General features: G+C 42.0%; 1 protein-coding gene across 1 annotated transcript in view; it reads left to right on the top strand.

The window, feature by feature from the left end:
- Window positions 1–2,039: 2,039 nt before the first annotated feature.
- The window catches only part of ccdc3a (coiled-coil domain containing 3a), a 41,556-nt gene continuing 25,926 nt past the window's right edge, over window positions 2,040–17,669 (top strand). Inside the window, exons 1-2 of the mRNA XM_051954496.1 lie at window positions 2,040–5,476; window positions 5,947–6,124. Of these exons, the coding sequence (XP_051810456.1) occupies window positions 5,070–5,476; window positions 5,947–6,124 (585 nt within the window). The 5' untranslated portion in view covers window positions 2,040–5,069. The remainder of the gene's footprint in view (window positions 5,477–5,946; window positions 6,125–17,669) is intronic.

The following is a 17,669-nucleotide window of genomic DNA, read 5'->3' as shown; positions in this document are numbered from 1 at the left end:
CCGTACATCATAAGAGTAAATTATGAGTCAGTTTTCAATGTTAGCTTATACTTTGTCTGTGTCACATATCCTGTCATGCATGTATCCAAATGTGTGTTGTGTTTTCCTTGCTTTCCCACCCCTCCCTCTTCTCCCATCCCTCCCCCTTGCCCTCTTCTGTCCTTCTCAACCCGCCCGGCCAGCAGGCAGATGGGTCCCCCCTATATAGAGCCGGGTTCTGCTCGAGGTTTCTTCCCTGTTAAAAGGGTGTTTTTCCTTGCCACTGTCACCTTTGGGCTTGCTCTGGGGGTCAGGCATTTGGGTTCTGTAAAGCGTCTTGAGACGAGTTGACTGTAATTGATGCTATATAAATAAAATTGAATTGAATTGAATTGAATTGAAAAACACATACAGGAGGACAATTCTCTCTAAGCAGCTTCCTACTCGAGTTTTGCAGGTTAGCAAGTTCACACAGTTTAATGTTATGCTAACTCTGATGCAGGTCGGACTTTCAGTAACAACATTAGTGGTGTGTTCCCCATGTCCACAACATTGACGTCTTTTTACATTACTTACAGTATCGTCTGCTGCTGCTGCTGGCCGAAAAAAACTTCTAATATCCCTCCTCTTCGGAGGGGGCGGAGAAGGCGCCATGTTTATTTCTTGTGCATTTCTGTCGGGACTGTGTGAGTGTGCGGCTGAATCCCAAACCGCCCCCTACACACTCCCCCGCCACTACCGAGTGTCACTCCAAAAGAAGTCACACTCGCAGCTGTGGAGGGCACCTATTATTGAAGGGGGAGGGTATAAATACGATCGTCAGGAATGGGATGCCCTGTCGCCTCACCGGAAAACGGAAGACGTCATTGCCATGGTAACACAAAGACGCCTACTGTGCATGGCTGTAGCGCTGTGGCACAGGTTGCAACTAACAAGGATCGCTGCTGCTTCCAGAAGACGAAAGCATCCCACTTTTTTTCACTCATGTTTTCCAATCCTATTATCTGGCATTTCAAATCCAACAAATGAATGAATGAATAAATGAATTCTGTCAGTTGTGTTCGAATTTTAAGGTGTCAGGGGGTGCACAATTAAATCAAACGTCAACAGAGAAGAAGATCTGTTTCTTTTGTTTTATCTTTTTACACCACTATTTTTGTGATGTTCTGTCAGTGAAAAAGGCGCGGGAGAAATAAAGGACGCATGTGGAACTTACATCGATATGTTGTTTCCTCCTCCATTTCGACGTTGCACTTCCTGAAAAAGTTGTCCAGAGTGAGCATCGATGCAGACTCGCTATTTAAGGGCTGAACAGTCCACTCTCCGGCTGAATCCCAAACCGGCCCCTACACACTATCCCTACACACTACCCCTCCGTATTAAGGGCCGTCCCAAACCGCGTAGTGCGGAGGGAGAGTGGACTGTTCAGCCCTTAAATAGCGAGTCTGCATCGATGCTCACTTTTTCAGGAAGTGCAACGTCGAAATGGAGGAGGAAACAACATATCGATGTAAGTTCCACATGCGTCCTTTATTTCTCCCACGCCTTTTTCACTGACAGAACATCACAAAAAGAGTGGTGAAAAAAGATAAAACAAAAGAAACAAATCTTCTTCTCTGCTGACGTTTGATTCAATTGTGCACCCCCTGACACCTTAAAATTTGAACACAACTGACAGAATTCATTCATTCATTCATTTGTTGGATTTGAAATGCCAGAAAATAGGATTGGAAAACATGTGAGTGAAAAAAAGTGGGATGCTTTCGTCTTCTGGAAGCAGCAGCGATCCTTGTTAGTTGCAACCTGTGCCACAGCGCTACAGCCATGACAGTAGGCGTCTTTGTGTTACCATGGCGATGACATCTTCCGTTTTCCGGTGAGGCGACAGGGCGTCCCATTCCTGACGATCGTATTTATACCCTCCCCCTTCAACAATAGGTGCCCTCCACAGCTGCGAGTGTGACTTCTTTTGGAGTGACACTCGGTAGTGGAAGGGGAGTGTGTAGGGGGCGGTTTGGGATTCAGCCTCCCTCCGCACTACGCGGTTTGGGACGGCCCTTAATATGGAGGACCCTCCGCGGGAACGCGCAAATGGAGGGGTAGTGTGTAGGGATAGTGTGTAAGGGGCAGTTTGGGATTCAGCCTGCGTGTGGGTGGCGAAGGGGGGTCAAGTCATCAGCCAATCAAACACACGTTTGATTGGACCGGCACATTCAGCAAGTGAAAAGGGGTAAATGTAAGTCTGAACCTGGTCTGAACATAATGAAAATAATTCACTTATTAATGGTAGGGTCAATTCTATCCTTACAACATATGGGAAGACAATCAAAATTACCTATATAACTGAACTCATTATATAATGCAAATAAGGTTTCTTAAAAGTTGGTGGGGACAATTTGACCCTCTTGAAAAGTTGGTAGTGTTATGTCCCTACCGTCCCTATGCAAACCTATGCCCTTGGGTAAAATGACTTAATGACAGCTCCCCCTATAAAACTTCCCTTAGGTGTTCTTTATATCAGGTGTCATCAATGTGCACCAGGTTTAGTAGACACACGCATCACATATAGACATACAAAAAACACAAACAGAAACTAGAGGTGCCGTGATATAAATTCAGTAACCTCCATGATGTAGTGCTTATATATCATCACGTCAGGCAATATACTACTGTATATTAAGGAGTTGCTGAAATAATTTTTGCATTATTCTAAGCCAATCAGTTCTGTAATAATTCACTAGTTTTTCATCCCTGATATTTAAACTTCCAACTGTTCATCCATCAGAAAATGTCTGGCTTTTATTTTGAAGGCCCACTTGCCTGCCTTTTAGTCCAGACCGGGCGGATTATCTGTAACTTGACGCAGCAGAGACCAGTGTGGACAATGACGTATATATATAGCTATATATATATACACGTCATTGAGTGTGGATTTCACTGAGGTTTATATTTCCTTGAAGTGACGTCTCTGAGCAGAGAGCAGATCTGTGGACCGATCCATCCACATGTTTTATACAGCAATGAGGCGTTGACAGCAGGGGGCGGGGCTATAGGTCAGCTGACAGTGGGGACTCCCTGCAGGAGTCACCTTGCACTTTGAAACACTGGAGATCCCCCAAGCAGCACCGTCTGAAGGAGAAGACAAATAAAAACAGTGATTGAATTTCTCTGAGGGGATCTCTGTGCATATTGTTGCATAAAGACACATTTAACACCACCGTGTTAGGCTATAATGTCATCCAGGACCCCCATTTGTTCTAGTTGTCTCATTTTCGTATCAATTATAAAGGCAGGTGTTACAGATTTATTTAACTTATCGTTTGTTATATAAAAACACAGAGTGCTGTTCAGGGCAGTGTCCACTAGATGGCAGTGCTGTTCAAGAAATGACCTCAGTTTAAAATGTTCAGCTGGTGGATCCATTCAGGCTTTTTTTTAGTCAGTTTGAAAGAATCACATGTAGCACCACATAATATTGCTGTTTAGATTTAGTACTGAACTGCATAGAGGACATTTACTGAACATCATCCATATCTATTATGATTTCCTGTTGTCAGACACTGAGGTAGTGATGAAATATATCCACATTAGTTACACAGAGTCCTGGTACATCTTCGTAATCCCCCTGAATCCTACCCAGACACTGGTGGCCCCTCAAGGCTTTAAACCCACTTCAGAAACTGCAGGGCCCCTGTCCCCTAATGTCTCCCAGGGGAGTGCTTCTCAATCCTTCAAAGGTCCTGTTGGTTCGGGTTGGAACTAATGATTTTCTTTCAGTTGACTGATAAGTTTTTGGTCAGAAAATGGTTTTAAAAAGTAGATTTTGATTGGTGTTTCCCAAACTCATAAATGTTTAGAATCATTCAGATTACTGATATAGAAGGGAAAGAAACAAGAAAATATTGATGTTTAAGAAGCTGGAATCAGAGAATTTTGACTCTAGGCGGTTCATTGATTATGGAAAGAGTGAATTAATTAAATAGCCCACAATATCAACGAATTGATGAATTTAGTTGCAGCTCTACTCTGGATGTCCTGTCATGCTCCTGTGCAATACCTGCTGCTCACTAACATCCTATCAGGGACTGAAAGCACCACTCCAACAGTCCCTACTCTAGTCCCCCTGAGAGGTCTGTAGAGCACAATGCCCCTTGAGCCACCAGGATAGAGCTTGAATAACATTAAAGACCCGTGAAATCCCTCAGGACCCCCAAAACCAATCCCAGTTACCCTGGAGCTTATACACAGACACTTCACCATGGAGACTCTTTAGATGTCTCAAGCCCGGGAAACTCCTCTCAGACCCTCTGAATCCTCTCAAACACTCGTGGAACTTCCTTCAGGAACCTCCAGAAGCACATGTACCGTGCTCTCCTACCTTAGTAATTTTCCCTCATGTAAATCCCCTTGAATATTTTTTTTTCACTTGTTGAATTGGAGAAACTGGTTTTAAATAGGAAGTAACACAATAATTTAATCCAAAGCTGGCAGAGTTCACAGGACTATTGTAACAAGATGCTTTTGTTTAAACAGTGCTTGAAATAATAATATTTGCCTAAATGTGATTCTGTTATGTTGTGCTTTTATTTATTTATTTTTTAAATTAAAAAATATTATCAAGCACATTTTTAGGTCAACAAGCTGAAAAGCTTAACCATCTCTCCAGACACTTAAATGAATCGTCCAGCCCACATGCAGCCCTAAAATAACTGAGCTGCGCATCAGTCCTTAAACACAGCACCGGTGCGCTCTGGTGCAGCTTCTCGTTCCCACAGCAGAGGAATAAACAGCAACAGGTTGGAGTCGTGGAAGTTTCTGCACACTGATCTGATTTTATTTTCTGTAAAGGTTTGCAAAAGTCAGAAGGTCTGATTGATGTAAAAAGTAACTCAGAGGCTTAGATAAGCTTCGCCAGTGTAGTTTTTTTTTCTCAAGATTTGCATGCAGACCTGAAAGTTTAGTTTACTTTAACTTGGATGCTTTGAAGGGACTGACCCTCCAGATAAATCAGTGACCAAAAAGACAAAAGAATCAGAGCTTCATCACAGACTATACAAGCTGCCACAGAGGATTATTTCGCGCTCTTCGGGATGTTTTCCACGACTCTCCTCCTGGCGACGCTCGGCGTTTTTGCGCACTTGTACACTTTTACGCACGGCTGCCAGCTGCCCTCGGAGTGGCGGCCGCTGAGTGAGGGCTGCCGGGCGGAGCTGGCGGAGATCATCGTGTACGCCCGGGTCCTGGCGATCCACCGGGAGCCGCTGGGAGCTGGGGCGGGCAGCCTGTATAACTCTCTGCCCGTTGGGTTCGGGTACGGGTACGAGGGCGCAGAGGAAGGGCTGCTGTACTCGGCAGAAGTGGAGCTGCTGTGTGACCAAGCCTGGGGCAGCATGTTGGAGGTGCCCACTGGATCCAGACTCAACCTGACCGGGCTGGGCTACCTGTCCTGTCAGTCCCACACCGTGATGGAGAACTACTCCTACTTCTTTTTCCTCAGGTGAGCTCCAGGATATGGACACATTTCTGCAGAAACATGCAAATCTAAATGCCAAATCAAATTCTAGTTGCAGTTTTAGAAGAATAGAAAAGTGTTATTTTTGAAACATAAATGTAATCTTATTGTCTGCATTTTGCAAAAAAGGCACCTTTAAGTTGTACTCCAACAACTCTTAAATCTGTCATAGTTTGTGTTGGAGCAAACTGATTTAGTTAGAGTTGCAGTATAGATGTAGACAGGATTTTAAAGAACTGTATCCTTGGCATGAAGTTAGATGTTCTGCACTTTGTACTCTACAGAAGTTGGGAGTTAGTTTGCAGATGAGGATTTCTCCTGCAACACAAATCATAATCTCACTAAATATAATGCATCTCTAATGAGTCTGCAAGCTGCTACCTGAAAAACTGTCTTTAGGTGGTGCAAATGCAGATTTTTTTTCGTTAAATCTGTCCTGTTTCTTTCCTCTGCAGGATGGATGAGAACTACAACATCCTGCCTCATGGTGTCAACTTCCAGGACGCCATTTTTCCCGACACGACCGAGAACAGACGAATGTTCTCCAGCCTCTTCCAGTTCTCCAACTGCACCCAAGGGAGCCAACCGTTCCACACGTTCAGCCCCGAGTGGGACACCCAGGAGGACAGCAGGGTAAGGCATCGCTTTGTTTTTGACAACACACATCTTCAGTCTGTTAAAATGTCATGCACAAAGAGGAAAAACCATTTGACTGAACCAAACATTTATGATCCTGAGCACGGCCATGCTGCAGGATTGGATAGTTGGTTGCCATGGTGAGGCTTGTTGCTACCTCGAAAACAAAAAAATAGTGAGGAGAATAAAGTTAGAAATGCCCCCAGCTTCGGTCAGGTCAACCTTTTTGGTGTTTGCAGTGGATGTAAACAAACTTGACAGCATCTTGTTGCTATGGAGATAAGAGATGAAGGTAGGGTAACAGCAGGGAGCTGCAGCTGGAGGGACTAACAAGTAATGGTGGGATGTTGGAGTGTCTATGCATCATTCTTGCTTTAGAAACTGATGCTGAATCAACTGTGTGTGTGTGTGTGTGTGTGTGTGTGTGTGTGTGTGTGTGTGTGTGTGTGTGTGTGTGTGTGTGTGTGTGTGTGTGTGTACTCCTAATCCAGAGCTGAGCTGTGACTCTGCTGACAGGAATGTGGTGAGGATCAGTAGAAACAGAGTCTAACTACCCTCTGGCACTGTGCAGAGCTAAACACACACACTCACACACACGATGGATTGATCGTTGGAGGGATAAAAAATGCAAGAAAACCTCACACACACCCACACAGTAGAGTTGACTGTACTTTTTATAGATTCCCTGCATGCGATTGGTCCCATGTGATGGAGTCCCAGCCAGTGGAAGATCAAAGCAGCCACTGATCGGTGGAGGTCCGCCCGTCTGGCTCCTCAGGCAGACAGGATACTGGCCGTCCCGGGGTCAGAGATCAAATAGCAGAGATCCACCTCTCTGACAGGCAGCATGTTGAAAGGGAGTCAGTGTGCAGCATCGATCCATATCAGTATGAAGCTGAACACCCTGCTGACCTGAGAGCAGAGATAAGCTGAACCCTGTGAGCAGAGGTCTGCTGCTGGGAGTCAGGCTTTCATTATCGCACCTCGTCTGACTAAGCTGAGCAGGTCGTGCTTTATACAGGACAGAACACGGAGATGGAGCTACGCACCTCTTTGCTCTCATTGTGAATGAATAAAGCTGACTGGATGCTGAATAGATCTGGCAAACAGCCAGATTTTCCAGTATGAACATTTCTAAGGCCATAAAATCACATCAGCCTAATACCATTTCAATAATAAAAGTCATCTTTTCACGTTGCATCACAGTATCTTCAGACTCACTGCATTTATTAAAAAGTGTTATAAACATGGTCTCAAGGACCTGAATATTAGGACTTCAGCACTGACTCCCTAAACACCTAAAATATTTTTAGGTCTTCAGTTGGAAGACACAATTAATACACATTTAATAGGAAATTTTTACCAGTGTTTCAGTCACAGGAAAGTTTTCCAACTGTTCTGCAATTTCCCATTCAAGATTAGTGAGACTTGATTGGAATTTATCTGAAATTAATTTGGATTCTGGACCTGTCTTAAGGACATTTATCTGTTAGCTGATGACTTTTGACTCGACTACACTACCAGTCAGAAGTTTGGACACACCTTCTCATTTAATGTTTTTTATTTATTTTCATGATTATTTACATTGTAGATTCTCACTGAAGGCATCAAACTATGAATGGACACATCTGGACCCTGACAAGGTACACCAGTGAAGTGGAAACCATTTCAGGTTCTACCTCATAAAGCTCATCCAGAGAATACCAAGAGTGTATAAAGCAGTAATCAAAGCAAAGGGTGGCTATTTGGAAGAATCTAAAATATAAACATGTTTTGACTTATTTCACACTTTTTTGTTTGCCACATACTTCCATGTGTTCATTCATAGTTTTAAGGCCTTCAGTGAGAATCTAAATAGTCATGAAAACAAAGAAAAATCATTAAATGAGAAGGCGTGTCCAAACTTTTGACTGGTAGTGTAGGTCCAACAACTTCGGACTTGACTTCATAACACTTTTAACACTGACTTTTGGGTAGAACTGTCTCTTCTGACTTTAAGCTTCACTTGGATTTGTGTTCACTGAGGTAATACTGGACTTTGTCTCCTCTTGAACAGTTTGAGACTTGAGTTGTCTCCATCAACTTGAGATGTAGCTTGAATTACTTTTATCCTCGACTTATCTCAGATGACTTGAAGGACAGTGTGAAGGATTCAGGGGAATCTACTGGCAGAAATGGAATATAGTATTATTAATTATGTTTGCATTAGTGTCTGGTCACCTGCAGCTAGAGCAGATGCCGGTACTGATTTAAAGGGAGTAAAAATACCTTAATCCTATATGTTAGCTGATATTATTTATATACATGCATGGAAAGTAGATGAGCTATATTGAAAAGGTAAAATGGTGCCATTGCTCACCCTTTAAGGTTTGGTCAATTTCCGCCCGAAATTTCTACTGAAGATGTACAGAAAGTAAATTGAATGCTGTTCTTGAACTGTTTGGAGTACATGCATGGTTGGGGTCTCATTTGAAAGCTGACAACCTGAATTTTCACCCAGTGCAGTCAGAATTACTCTAGGTGCTACTGGCACAGAGTTATGTATGTTGGAACACACTGAATTAGGATGAATTTTTTTTCTCGCCTACATTTTTTCCCTAATAAAACACCTGAAAATCAGTGTGGCAGCACTGCAACAGCTTGAAAACACAATATTGCAAAAGCCTGGGGTCTTACATAGTTCAGGTCAAAATTTCAGAGCAATACTACAAGAAATGAGTGTTTCACACATGTATTTGTACTGATATGCTCCGCCCCTGTCAATGTTGGATACACTCTTTATACACTGTGCACACTCTCTACAGAATGGTATAAATTCCTTTTCACTTCATTTTCCACTTCATTTTCATTCCAAAAACTCATAAAGAACTCAAAAAATCACTTCAGATAGGCTTCAGTGTCGATCACACACACAGATTGAGAGGAATACAGAGAAACAGCAGGTGGACCCCGGAGCTCACGAATGAAATATCATATAAAGCCGCTGGCAGAGGCGGGATTTATAGGCAAGCCATTCAGCAAGCTCATTGGCTACCAGGCCTGTCAATCTAACGTTTCCTCCGGCGTGATTTGCTGAGAAACAAGTCAATCAAGTGATGTAATCGATATCTGTCAGACTCGGCCATGGTTGGCTAAATCGCCGAAGTAGGCGGAAACGAGTCACCTGATTGGTTGAAGTCCGGTTTGAAGCGGTCGAGAAGCCTCCAGTATCCATTTTGAATCGCGAACAAAGAAAATAGGACCGTGTATGATAAAGTTATAATAGAAAGATGCAGTGAATATGAAACGCACAGCGCCACCACGCGCCGCGTGCACGCGCACGGAGCCGATCGTTTTCTGGATTTTTTACCTATTTCGAGACATGTTTTGGCCAAAGTATTATACTGGATTGTTTCCTCTGGATGGCTAAGCTTGGGTTCTGGCCGGTTTTTGTGGATTATCTTCTTTTATGACCAGAAACGAGCGTCCAAACTGCGTCGACAGGTGAGCTGTGCACGTTTACTTGACTTGTTGTTTGTTGGATAAATGTGTTTATATTACCCGCTGTGGTAATCACATCTGAAAGTGGTTTATACCGGCGGATTCATGAGAATCTCAGCTTTCTATGTGTGTATAGTGTTTGTATAATCGTGTTTGCAGTGTCCTTCTATTTAAAAAAAGCGTATACCGATAAAAAAAACGGCCCGCCCGCGGGCCGCCGTACTTTAACGGGTTTTAACTCTCCAGCAATTTCTTTCACAAACTAGTCAGCAAATTTCCACAAGGACACTGCTTGACTCTGCACTACCGTCTGCTCAGCTGTGATACCTACTCTGCTACATGTTTACATTTATGTACATCTGTACATTTACGACATTTTCGGTTTTAGTTGGGCTGGTCTGCATCTAATACTTACACGTGTTTCTAATGAGGTGTAATTTCTCTCCATTTATTTCCATCATGTCTTAAAACTGCCCCAGAACACTTGAAAATCTCTCAGATTTCTATCAAGTAGCATGAATACTAATCATTCGACACTACATATGGACCTTAAGCCACATTTTTATTACTTGCAACCTCTTTTAACAACATAAAGTATTTCAAATTTTCAGTAATGTTATTTTAAGTTACTCAGGGGTTAAAGGTACATATTAGCACAGTCATCATCCAAACTTTGCAGGTTGTTGCACCTTGTTCCGGCTGACACATGCGTAGCCTGCAGATTTCACAGCTAATAGTTTACAAAATGGATTTGTGATATTTTTGTTTTCCACAGTTAAAGACAAATCCATGAAGGTGTATGAGGAACAGTAGTGTGGTGACCATCGCTCACTTTCTAGTCATGTTTGACTTACAGGGTCTGAACTCTGAGCTGTGAGGTCAGTGGTCAATCTGACAGGGGTTAGAGGCATTTCTCATTTAGAGGACGAGTGCTCACATGCAGAAGCCACAACCTTAAGGCAAGGCAGGACAAAACAGGTGTTTTCCTTTGGGACTTTATGGAGGAGTATGAAATAGAAGGATCCCCTTCTCTTGTTTTTTTTTTTAATCTTTTCTTATTCCAAGTGATACTATGTCTAATTTCTCTATCTAGAATTAGTTTCCATGCTTGCATCACTCTTTCTGTCTGTGCTTTGATGTTTTAAAACATCCTTCTGCTGGAGCAGAAACACAAAGGATCTCTAAAACTGGAGCTGGGAGGAGGTTTTCTTTCAGCTTCACAGGAACCAAATGCCCCACCACAAGGATGGACAAGACTCATCCTCCACTATACTTTCCTGTCAAAACCCTCAATTAGCCTTTTTCAAAGCTTCCTCTTATCAGTAGAGCTGCTTTTACCATGAGCCAGGTCAGACACAGCTGTAAGCCTACTTAGTAGAGATTTATTTTGTCCTGGGAGATATCCTGCCTGCTTCTCCTCTTTAGCCTTCACTTCACAGGTCACAGCGAGATAGACACAAATTCCCTGAATACTTTTTATTCCTTTCTATTTCATCTGCACAGTAATGATTTGAGTATAACCCCAGTGAGGGCATATCCAGCTGTATCTGTCATGTAAACACCTTTAACAAGTTTTCTGACTCTCATTAACATTTTACGTGGAGCTCAGAGGGATAAAAGGAAGGCAGCACAGTTTGCCTGTTTCACCCAGCAGTGAAGCACTAAAGCTCAGGTTGAATACAAAGAGTGTGTGCGTCGGTGAAATAAAGGAGAAAAGTGCAGAAGCAGAGCAGAAATGCCTCTCTGTGGCTCCCATTTTCCCTGTCTCGTCTTTATTTTTCTTCCTCCCCCTTTGTTCTTTTTTATCTCTTCATCTCTCTCTCTCTCTGTTTTGTAACCCGCCTCACAAACCAAATAAAACCTCTGAAAGAAGAGGAGAAATCATGGCTTGTCTCTTTGACGTCACCAGCAAAGCTCTAAAGACTCTAAATGTGTGTTGGGGGCGTTCAGGACTCCTGCTGAGTCTCTATGTAAAGTTAGAAAGAGAAATCAAAAGTCTGCAGGAATAAATGAGCAGTCAGGTCAGGCTGGGCACAGACACACAAAAACACACCTCCAAATTGCTTCTCCCTTTAGTATAGCCTCTGCTTTCTTTATTTTTACCTTTATCCTCTTCTTTCATTTCACATTCTGTCTCGGTCAAACCACTGATGAATGAATGTGAATGCAGGAAGGTGCAGAACAATGCTTTAAGAAGACACAAAAACACCCTCAGTGACATTAAAGACACTGTTATGGCTTCTGTCAGATGTTCCCCTCGTGATTGGTCGCTCTATTCAGCCCATTAAATGGCCTTTATCAGCGCAGATCATTCCCATGGTCCCAGTAGGGAACTCCTCCACCTACTAGTAGGCCAGAAGGCACATTATCATCCATTCTGATCAATAATAAACAAATAGTAAGCCTGATAATGCAGGCAAAGCCTTGCGGTCGTGGGAATAAGTGCATGTCAAATCTAAAGTGGAGCTATCACCCAGAGAGTGTGAAAATGGAGCTGTGCAACATTTCTTTCACCATGATGCTTTTATGAACCTAACCAAGAAGTTTGGGGACCTAAACCTAACCAACCATTAACTGAAAACTCAAGTAAAATGGTGAAAAATAGTGAGAGCAAAAGTCAAAATGAGACATAGGCTCAAGTCTCTGAGGTTTAGCAGCTAAATTCTCCACCAGTTCCCTTTGTTTAAGGCTGTATCCAAAATCAGTTACTCTATAGCAGGGGTGTCAAACATGCGGCCAGCTTTGTAAAGTGTAAAAATTACAGAGAAGACATTAACTGCAGATTGTAAATTAGTAAAATTATAATTTTAAAACAATTTCTAGAACATGACAAGTTGTTTTGATCATAAAGTGCAATACTAGAATGCTCATTGTTCTTTTGTCTCATTTTTGTAACATTTTGCCTTGTTGTTTTTTTAGTCTGAATTTTGTCATTTGTCTCATGTCTTTGTGGTTTTGTGTTTCCTTTTTGTCTCGTTTCTGTTTTTTGTCATTTTGTGTTTCGCTTTATTTGTTGTTTTGTGTGTTGTTTTTGTTGTTTGGTGTTTTTTGTTTCGCTTGTGTAGTTTGACTATATTTGTCATTTGTTTCTTTTTTCATTTTTGTTTCATTTGTGTCATTTTTGGAATTTTTTGTCCTGTTTTTCTTGACTTTTTTGTCGCTTTGTAAATTTTTAATGAATTTTTTTCTCTGTTAGTTTTGTGTCATTTCTCTCATTTTTTATCATTTTATTTCTCAATTTTCTCATTTTGGGCCTCATTTTTGTCATATTTTGTCTTGTTTTTGTTCTTTTTTTTAGTTGTCTGTCTCATGTTTTTGTAGTTTTGTTTCTTTTTAGCCATTTTTGTGTTTGTGTGATTTGTGGGGTTTTTTTTGTCTTTTTTGTCCATTTTTTTTTCACTTTTTTTGTTTCATTTCGTGTCTTTTGTCTTATTTTTTGTCATTTTGTTTCCCATATTAAGCTGTGATTTTACTGGTCCAGTCCACTTCTTTCCAAATTGGACTGAATGTGGCCCCTGAACTAAAATGAATTTGACTCCGCTGCTCTATAGTGTGTTTGTATGTTAAACTGCAGTTGTTACACCCTATATAGTGCACTTAAAGTGTCCCACAATGCACCATAAAAAGTAATGTAGCCAGTGGTCACTAATCAAACAATAAGTAGCATCATGCATCGCGTCAAAGGAGAATGGCAGACGGATGAGAGAGCCAAGTGAGGACTGGTGGCATTTCCATTGATTTCTGGTGTTTATTTTATAGTATTAAGATGTATTGCTACAGCATACATACACCAACATTCTAAAGTTTGGACACATATTCTCATCTAATGGCATTTCAGGTGACTACCTCATGAAGCTCATTCAGCGAAAGGCAAGAGTGTGCAAGGCAGGAATCAAAGCGAAGGGTTTCTATTTTTAAAAATCTAAAATCTAAAGCCTGTTTTGACTTTTTCACACTTTCTTTTTACTACATAATTCCATATGTGTTCATTCATAGTTTAGATGCCTTCAGTGAGAATCTACAATGTAAATAAAAACTTTGAGAAAATCCTCAAAGAAACGATTCTTGGCCTTATTGATGGCAAGCTTGATCCACTGCAGTTTGCATCAGAATCAGAATCCCTTTATTCATCCCTGAAGGGAAATTCAGTATATCAGGCAGGAAAAGGAGTGGATGATGCTAAGATTTTTATTTTGGATAAAATGTATGAACATTTAGAAAAATCCCGGTCCCATGTCAGAATTTTTTTTGCTGATTTCTCTTCTGCTTTTAATAAGATGCAACCACATATTTTAATTGGACGTTTAGCATCGTATTTTAACCTCTCGGAGCAGATTTTATTGTTGCTTTTAAACTTTTTAAGTGATAGAGTTCAGCACGTTTTAGTGAATGGCCAAATATCCGGCTGTGTCACCTCCAGCACTGGTTCACCTCAGGGCTGTGTTCTCTCGCCCTTGCTGTACATTATGTATACAGATGCCTGCAGAACCAGTCAGGAGGGTAGGTATCTGGTCAAGTTTTCAGACGACAGTGTTCTGTTGTCCCTTCTACAGGGCTCTGAATCAGGGCATGGTAGAGCCCTGTCTGATTTCGTCACATTGTTCGAATTTGTGCTAGGGTCATGGGTGTGCAGACTACTGATCTACACTCTCTATGGAGCAGGCAGGTGCTCCACAAAGCTAAGAGTATTATTGCACACCCTGACCATGTACTGAAACACCAGCCCGATCTCACGAGGATTCGTGAAACTGTCACGTAAATTTTTGTTTCGGTTTCGTGCGCACCAACATGATTTCGTCATGTTTTTCGTGCCGCTCACCACGAAATGCGCACCAATGTATTTTAAACGGCGGACTTTTCGTGCCACTCAGAACGTATTTCAAACGAATGGGTATATTATATTTTTAATGTAAAACCGTGGCGAATCCAACACTATATTTTGCATGACATCGTCCCTAACCATAACCCTAACCATAACCTAACCATAAGCTAACCATAACCTAACCATAACCCTCACCATTACCCGGTGGTACACTTACCAATTTGCATAGGAATTTAAAGAATGTCCGATGGCCACAAACGCGATCACACAAGCAGTATACGCTGATGGACAGCTTAGATCGTCATGAATCCGCCGGTATAAACCACTTTCAGATGTGATTACCACAGCGGGTTTCGTTGTGTGCAACACGAAAAACATTTCGTGGTGAGCGGCACGAAAAACATGACGAAATCGTGTTGGTGCGCACGAAACGGAAACAAAAATTTACGTGACAGTTTCACGAATCCCCGTGAGACCGGGTTGGAAACACAGGTTTGCATTGATGCCCTGTGGGAGGCGCTATCTCGCTCCCAGTAGGAAAACAAACCAATACGCCAACTCTTTTATTCCCTCCTCCATCAAGCTTTTAAATGACAGTGACAGTGTTGTTTTTTTAGTTTTTAATGCATTTTAGGTATGTATGGATATTGTGCACTTTGTCACTGTTGCACTTTATTGCTGGACCCTTCACTTGACCTTTGACAGATCCAAGTATGTGGAATGTGTGTTTAATGTCCTGTCCTGCTGCAACCCAAGTCTGCAAACTGAATTGCCCCTAGGGGATAAATAAAGTTATCTGAATCTGAATCTGAATGTGAATAGTCATGAAAACAAAGAAAAAAACATTCAATGATGTGTCCAAACTTTTGAACGGTAGTGTATATATTTTCTGAATATGGCTTGCACCTGGGCTGCACAGTGGAGTAGTGGTTAGCACTTTTGCCTTGCAGCAAGAAGATCCCCTGTTCAAATCCCAGCCTGGGCCTGGGATCTTTCTGCATGGAGTTTGCATGTTCTCCCTGTGCATGCGTGGGTTTTCTACGGGTACTCTGGCTTCCTCCCACTTAGGGATGGGTATCGTTAGGATTTTTATGAATCTGATTCCGATTCTGCTCATCGATTCCGGTGCCAAACGATTACTTAATACGATTCCAAAATAGTAAAAAAAAATAGAAGGTCAATAGTTTATTTAACTAAAGTAACTTTATTCCTTTACCTTTAGGAAAATTGTAAACAAAAATAAAATGTGCTAGAATACTAAACTGTATTATACAAGTTTTCTAGTATCAATTTTTTTTATTTGATTCTACAAACTTAGGCCTCATCCATTTCCAACCCAAATCACACTGTTTTGTTGTTAGGAAATCAGTAACACAGTGTCGCAGTGGCAGAAGTACACAAATACAAGAGCTGAAAATATTTCAAATGAATACAGAATGTCTGTATTGTGTTTATTTTATTCGTCTTGATTTAATTCTATACAAATTCAACCGTTTTATAGTTTGCATGTCACTGACATTTGCAGGGAAATATAAGCCTACACAAGACGAAATACTGTATTTTTGCCACAGGATTTAGGATGGAAATGTGCGACGTTACATTATAACATTAACTTAACTAAATGACGGAGACTCGACGACCGAGAAAGGATGTAGTCCTTTCACTACAAATTTGGTTACCGCACGGTGACACTCCTCAGCTTTCTCTTTTGTCAGCCTCCTTTTCGCCAACGTGAACGGTGTCTCTTTTGGGGCTGCTGGCAAGGTGCTAACGCTGCTTGTAGCAACATTAGCACTGGCTGTGTCGGTCCGCAGAAGATCGAACACTGTACAGTCTTTCAGCTCGATGCCATGGAGTCGTAAATGTTTCGTCAAATTTGACGTGCAACCTGTCTTACAGCTAATAAGCTTATGACATATGTTGCACGTTCCTTTTTCATCTCTTTGTCTTTCAAAATGAAGCCACACTTCAGAGCGTTTCCCATGGTCCATAGTTAGCAAAGTTTCTCCGGTGTTGTTTTTTTCCTTACGTGACTACGTCACACATATAAGTCCGTCCAAGAACCGAAAAGCAGAACCGAAAGTAAATATTTTTTATGGGTACCCGGTACCCGCCGTTTTTGATTCGGTTCCTACTTAGAACCGAATTTTGATATCCAACCCTACTCCCACTGTCCAAAAATATGCTGAGGTTACCGTATTTTCACGACCATAAGGCGCACATAAAAGTCTTAGATTTTCTTCAAATTGTGCGGCGCGCCCCATGGTGCAGTGCGTCCTGTGTGTGTTGTTGTAAGGCGGACGTAGACCAGGTGGTTTTTTCCACGCATCACCATCGCTGTTGATCTGTGACTCTATGCGTGCCCATCTCACAGCCGATGTGAAAAAACAAGTGAAGCAAATGAACTCTGAGCTTGCTGTCATTCCGGGAGGCCTGACAAAGGAACTCCAACCGCTGGACATCGGTGTGAACCGGCCGTTCAAAGTCAGGCTGCGAGCGGCGTGGGAGCGATGGATGACCGATGGAGACCACAGTTTCACTAAGAGTGGAAGGCAGCGCCGGGCGAGTTACGCCACAATTTGCCAATGGATTGTAGATGCTTGGGCTAACGTGTCTGCTGGCACTGTTGTTCGAGCTTTCGCAAAAGCCGGCATCATTTTCGAGGCGCCGCACGGCACGGAAAGTGACTCTGACAGTGAAGAAAGTGAACCTGGCATGTTTGATGGAGGTTTAGCGCAGCTGTTCAATTCAGAAACAGAGGATGAGGACTTCCATGGGTTTGATTGATGACGATTACCGGAAAAAAAAAATGTGAATACCAAACTCAGTTTTGCTCCCGCTCTATTTTTAAATACGCACACTTGTGTGCTTGTTTTATCCGTGTGTTTTACCATGCCCGCGACTATTGATGATTAAAAAAATGTTAGTACTTTGTAATCAATACTTAAATAAAGCACAACCAAACTCAGTTTTGCTCCCGCTCTATTTTTAAATACGCACACTTGTATGCTTGTGTGTGTGTGTTGTTGTAAGGCCGACGTAGTAGAGGACACCATGAGAACGTTAAAGGGGGAAGTGTGGGCGTGGATTGTATATAAAACCCTCGCCATATAATCAGGTGCGCCTTATGTGTGTGTTAAATACAGTAATGGCACACATAACTGAGACTGCGCCTTTTGGTACAGTGCGCCTTTTGGTCGTGAAAATACGGTAATTGGTTACTCTAAATTGCCTGTAGGT

The sequence above is a fragment of the Acanthochromis polyacanthus genome, chromosome 1, assembly GCF_021347895.1.
Source record: "Acanthochromis polyacanthus isolate Apoly-LR-REF ecotype Palm Island chromosome 1, KAUST_Apoly_ChrSc, whole genome shotgun sequence".
NCBI lineage: Eukaryota > Metazoa > Chordata > Actinopteri > Pomacentridae > Acanthochromis > Acanthochromis polyacanthus.
The sequence above is the reverse complement of the archived record's forward strand: the minus strand, read 5'-3'. Positions and strand labels throughout refer to the sequence as shown.